Source organism: Sinocyclocheilus anshuiensis, unplaced genomic scaffold (assembly GCF_001515605.1).
Source record: "Sinocyclocheilus anshuiensis isolate Anshui unplaced genomic scaffold, SAMN03320099.WGS_v1.1 scaffold1170, whole genome shotgun sequence".
Lineage (NCBI taxonomy): Eukaryota > Metazoa > Chordata > Actinopteri > Cypriniformes > Cyprinidae > Sinocyclocheilus > Sinocyclocheilus anshuiensis.
The window spans coordinates 3,119,448-3,125,857 of NW_015538055.1; the positions used below are offsets into that span (position 1 = coordinate 3,119,448).

The 6,410-nt window shown below is 36.7% G+C and overlaps 1 protein-coding gene across 3 annotated transcripts in view; it reads right to left on the minus strand.

The window, feature by feature from the left end:
* LOC107683297 (gamma-aminobutyric acid type B receptor subunit 1-like) overlaps positions 1-6,410 on the minus strand; it is a 64,809-nt gene that overhangs the window by 53,006 nt on the left and 5,393 nt on the right. For 2 of the 3 annotated variants that reach the window (XM_016479361.1, XM_016479354.1), the window contains exons 2-6: positions 5,947-6,033; positions 4,835-4,899; positions 4,571-4,709; positions 3,501-3,686; positions 3,372-3,389 (exon numbers count right to left, since the gene is read on the minus strand). In XM_016479361.1, the coding sequence (XP_016334847.1) occupies positions 3,372-3,389; positions 3,501-3,686; positions 4,571-4,709; positions 4,835-4,899; positions 5,947-6,025 (487 nt within the window). In that variant the 5' untranslated portion in view covers positions 6,026-6,033. The remainder of the gene's footprint in view (positions 1-3,371; positions 3,390-3,500; positions 3,687-4,570; positions 4,710-4,834; positions 4,900-5,946; positions 6,034-6,410) is intronic. The other variant, XM_016479368.1, reaches the window with a different exon arrangement.

The window sequence follows — 6,410 nt, forward strand, 5'->3', positions numbered from 1 at the left end:
ATATATATATATATATATATACACACACAAAAGCTCATGCCTTTGTAATTATAAATTTGCAAAGTGTCCATAATAATAATAATAATACTATATATATATATATATATATATATATATAAGTTCTTTATTTTGACTTTTTTTGTTTGGCAACCTTTTCACATCATGATAAAAAAAAACTAAAAATCAAGAAAGATTCCTCTATTCATCCATCCATCAAATAATTCTATCCATGTGATCTCATGGTGCACTTACACTTCACTTCCACTGAATCAGAACATACAGTACTTGCCAATATTGACACCACATCATGTAGATAACTTTAATTGCCCCACAACTCTCTGGATTCTCCTATTCACACTAAATACTCTAAAACAACAGAGTAGAGTTGAAGATTACTTGAGCTACCGTGAACCTCAGGACCGGAGATGCTCTAGTGACATTTGGAGCTCCCTTTGAATCCGCTCTCTCCATATGCCAGTCATTAATTATTCATCCCTGATCTTTAGTTGTTATTTAATAAAAGAAAGGCCAGCAGAGCCTCCTGTGAGGATATATAATTACCCATTAGTTTATGTGATATATAAATATGTTTACAAAACAGAATGTGATTTTATGTACAAGGTCAGTTCTTGTTCATAAAGCAACAACATCCTATAGAGGGGTTTATAAAGGGCTGGCAAACAAAAGGTCACCTTTATGCTGAATTACCATTTAACAACCACAGTAAAAGCGATGTAATCACCACCCCGTACACACAGGCTCGAATTTATGCAGACACACACCTAAACACACACTGTGCGGAGATACACACATAACCTCATATACATTCATATACACACAGAGCAGAAATACACACAGAGCTAAACACTGGCCGAGTGTTAATCTTCAGCCTGCTGAGAGTGCACTAAGTAGGCGGCGATCTCTCGCTGTGAGTTAACAGAGGGAGTCGAGAGAGAGAGTGCATTCGTGAGGCTTGATAGTCTAAATCAGCAGAGCTGAAAGAAACGAGGGGAAATTAAAGAAAGCACAGAGGGATTGAGAGGAATGGAAGGCAATAAGAGGGAGGGACAGATGAATGAGAGGGTGCTACAGTCGTGCTTGCAGAAGCGCTTGGGTTAATGCTGAGAGACTCTGGCAGCCTGAAAAATTATAATGAGATTGTATAGTGGGGAAGTTGACATGAATTTGATGTCCTTTATTCTATGCTGTATCTAAAACCATTTTAAACAGCATTTTGCTCATTCTTTATTATCATTATGCATGAAGCTTATATGACATTATATAAATGGAATGTTTGTCATGTATACATGGAATATTTGTACTTTTCAAAACCCTGTGACATCACAATGAGAGTTTTGTAGCTTTTAGACCAAATGTGTTAGCCTTGAAGTCATCTACTGTATATGTTAGTGTACTAAGCATTATATATACATATAAAAATGTACAAAAGTTTTCACTTCTGGGAAAAGAGAAAAAAATGATTGATGACTCATCCTGCACGACCAAGATTTCTGACCAATCAAATGGTTTCAAGAATGAGAATGGCCCTCAATGAGGTCTTAAAACATATTTGCCACACTTTATGACCAATTCAAAAGAAACCTGCGAAGGTATAAATTTGGTGAGAAAAACGGTGAAAACTCACAGGATCACTGTCATGCAGATTCATATACATTTTACAGTTTTTCTCAGTCGCCTGGGTACTTTCTCAGAACATAATTGAAATTCTCAAAACTACTTGTTCAACCTCTACCTCATCTAGGCACATCATAATAGCAGTTTCTCATTCTTTTGAACAAATTGTGAATGCCTTTGTACATTCATGCAACTGATTATGTACAATTGTCTGCTCTTTCCCATATCAGTTGCTTATATCATGTTGATCAAACTATATTATACTGGTTCTCTGTTAAATAGTCTTACACCCCCCCATGTAATGTAATCAAACAATGTGCAATGTACTGTAATACTGTATACTTACTTTAATGCTTCATATTAGTCCACTTGCATTTTACATTATACTGTAAATATACTTTATACAAATACACACACACACACACACACACATAAGTATACATATATACAGTCTATATTTGTATAAAAGAACTTATTCACTTGTCAGGACATGGTCATTGGCATAAATACTTTCTTTTGAGAGATGAACTAAGGATTTTGATTAAGTTACAGGCTTTTGCAAGTAATCCATTGTGTGGTGCTGATTGTACAAATTATTTCGAGAAATGCACATACTGGTTTGCAAATTGAAGGAACGATTTAAGAAGCAACTGAGAAAAACTGTAACTGAAAATCTAGTTGTTGATCAAATAAATAAATAGGATCTTAAAGTGTGTCCACCGCGTAACACAAGAGTTCACAAATAAATTATTTAAAGCAGCACTATGTAACTTTTGGCGCTCTAGCGGTTAATAAACAGACCTGCACACATCCCGCGAAAGAACATTCCAACCGGAGCTACTTCTCTAAGTTTATGTCTCTGGCGATTCACGCAGGTGTGTTACTCCGCAGCGGTGACGACCCGACCAGGCTACAATAGTCCAAATATAAGTACTTATTATAAGTGTACCGTAGTGATTCGGAATAAGACAAAAACGCGGTTTGGAAGATGAATTCATGATGTACTCGCTCATTATATACATTTTGCAAATTTTGAACACAGAAAAAGTTACATAGTGCTGCTTTAATTGAGCAATAGTCTGAGGAACAGAAATGGTCTGGATGGTAAAACTAAATGAATTTATGAACATGATAATGTATAATATCTATATACACACACACACACTTTCATATACATTTTAACTGAGGGAGAGACACGGCACTAAAATAATAGAAATTATTTGAAGAATTGAGGGAGCAGTTTTCAAACGACTGATGGTAAAATACAGCCCTCTTGTGGTTGAACTAAGCATTACAATTTAGATTTTCAACCGACGGAACTGTGGTCTACAATTTGAATATGTAAATAAATATATATATTAAAAAATAGCTTATTAATATTTTTACATTCTCATTTGTGACCCTTCACAAAATGAGCACAAAACCAGTCTTAAGTCGCTTGGGTATATTTTTAGCAATAGCCAAAAAAACATTGTATATTTAAAATTTAAATTCAATTAAAAAAAATGTACCCTTATGACTGGTTTTGTGGTCCAGGGTCACATTTTACACTCTGCTATTTGTTTTTAGTGGACTGTCAAGTGATAAACAGATATGAGCTGTAAAATAACAGCATTTAGGGAAATTCTTTGTAAATGTGATCTCTGAAATGAGATGTGACCTAGGACACAGTCTTGGGAAATGTGACCTCTGACATAAGAAATGAAATAACCATATTAGATTATTTTACGTCTTACCTGTATAATTACTGTCATCTGATGATGCACAAAAGAAAACAAGAGCCACATAGGGTTAAAATGATTCATATTAGGGAAACAAATACATTGTGTTTGTGTGATTGACCGTTAAATCATAAACATACTCACAGACACAGAGTGGTTTAGGAGAGTCCCATTTGCCCAGCTTGGTACAGTGTGAGATACTGAAACCCTCCAATAGGAAGCCAGCATGACAGCTGTAGTGAAGAACTGTGCCCTCTATTGGTTGTCCAGGGGGATGCAGCGCCACCCTCCCGTTCTCCAGAGACACCCAGGAACGCGAGCAAACCAATACTGAGAATTTTAGCAACACGTTTAGCACATCTCACATCCTTTTAGCACATTTATACAAACTTGAAATTACACAGCCTTAAAGTGTAACGCCACTAACACACAGACAATTACATTTTAATAAAATGGTGTGTGTGTGTGTGTGTGTGCATTTTTGTGACATATGAGGACACAAATTTGTATAATGACATGGGTATGACATAGGTATTACAAGGAGAAGGTGACTTATGAGGACATTACCCCATGACCCCATTTTTCAAAATATAAATCATACAGAGTGAGTTTTTTTTTTGAGAAAGTAAAAATGCATAAAGTATCATGTAAGAGGTAGGTTTAGGTGTAGGGTGGTGTAGGGCAATAGCACATACAGTTTGTACAGTATAAAAACCATTGTGCCTGTGTGTGTGTGTGTGAGAGGACTGTGGAACTATATAAGAAATATTACAAGAGAAACTGTTAATTATTCCAATATAGTTCTAGTTATTATACAGTTTAGTTCATTTATTTAGAATTTGACCTTAGAATGCTGTTATTGACCATCAGAATCCAGAATTCCACAGAGCCGTGTATTACACCACGTCTACACCGGATGTGACAGTTGTAGTGTCGCGCCGCGCCGCAACAGCTAAAGTCTGTCTACACTGGACGCGACAAAGCAACCATTAAAAAACATTTGAAATTTGTGTCAGTACGTCATAAATAGAACGCAGCAGCAGTTTACTGTCGGGAATTTGTCGCGCCGCGCCGCATCCAGTGTAGACAGCATAATAGGTTCTATTGTTCTATTGTATTTTGTCGAATATCTATTGTATATTCGCTCGCGTCCGGTGTAGACACGGTGTGAGTATAGATATTAATCGATACAATAGGATAGAAAGGGCACTTACAGCATCTGCTGAGCTGGTTCATGTCAGTCCAGGTGCCATTGGGGAGGCACTTTCGGACCTTGGGCCCCACAATAACTCTGCTTCCTCTACAGATATATTCTATCTCATAGTCTACTGGCAAGATCTGCACACTGCGGATCTACAGAGAGAGCGAAAGAGCGACGTTTTGTAGACTGAATTAGACGTTGCTATGGGTCATAGTCCCATCAGAACTGACACTGATGTTTATGACTGCCAGTTTAATGTGCTGCCGTAGACATTTACCTGTTCCTGAGTCAGTCCTCTGTAGCGAATCCCTCCGTCTCTGGGGGGACGAATGATTGCACATCCTGAAAGAGAGTAAGAGAGATGGGGGAGGATGAAACGAATAGAGATGAAATGTTTTCAGCTTAGTCACAATGCACAAACTTACATCAATAAACAAAAATGACAGATGTTCCAGTTAAATTTATATCGGAGTCCCCTTGCACGTCTGTAATGCAGTGATGGATTATAAGGAATTTATTAGTACTGTCTCATATCAAAATACAGTGTTCATACCCCTTGGAGAATCTTTAAGATGCTTAGCACTTAAAAAAAGAGATATATTAAAAAATATATATTTTATATTGCGTACAGCCCTGAGAAACAGATATTTAAGCAAATCTAATGAGCAAATGTTCAAAGCAACAGCACAATTGTGAGTGTGATGTTGCTTTTATATAACAATTCAATGAACAATAAGTTAAAATTGAGTAACCTTATAGAAAGAATATTGCAAGCTGGTATCAATCAATCAGTCAATGATTCATGGACTCACTCGCCAACTACTGGCATAACTATGTAACCTGCAGAAAGATTCACAGATAATCACATTAAAAATAATAATAATAAAAAATTTAAAAAAAAGTATAAAATAATTGTGTTCAAAAGTTTACATTCATTTGGTTTACAAATTCAGTACTACTAATTATTTTTGTCTTGTGCAATTTATGATCACATTTTATGTCAAATAGTTCTCACATATTATATATATAAACATTTTCACATCTTGCAAGGGGCATGTACACTTGTGAACTGAACTGTATAAGACATTGAATTGCTTTGATTCATCAAGATTGTGTAGGCTATATATTGCTTTCACAATGAAAAGGGAGAACTGACATGGCAATCCATTTTTTCTTTCTATAGTTCCGGCTGAACATGAGGACTGAGGGCAGATAGCTCTTTGAAATCTATGAAACTCAGTTTACAGAATCTAAACAGAACACCCTTTAATCTCACAAAGCAACAGAGGTGGGCCACTTTAGACATTCTGTGGTGTTAAATTCAACATGCACGGAGCAGAAACCATACACACACACACACACACACACACACACACACACACACATTACCTCCGGTCGTTGAATTATGTATGGACGAGATGAGAGTAGGAAGCAAGTAGAAAATTATAAGAAATAATAGCTGCTCCATTACTGCATCTGAACAAGAATGAGAGAGAGAAAGAGACATGATGAATAATATGTTTGATTCCAGCAGGTCACAATCCACGCTCATTTCAAAGCAATTAAGCTGCTCGTGGCATGATGTGATCTTGTTGGCATTTAGATATGTTAAACATAATAATAACCTGCTGTCTGATTTAATTACACCACACACGGTTGTCGTGGAGTTTGATTCTTACAACATGGAGGCAGTTTGCCATCCCTGCACTGTAAAGATTTTATGAGCTTTCCCTCAACCACTCAGAGTGGAAAAGCACATCCAGGGTGGGTCAAACAAGAGCATGCAAAACAAACATAAGCACACGGGTCTAACACACACACACACACACACACACACACACACACACACACAC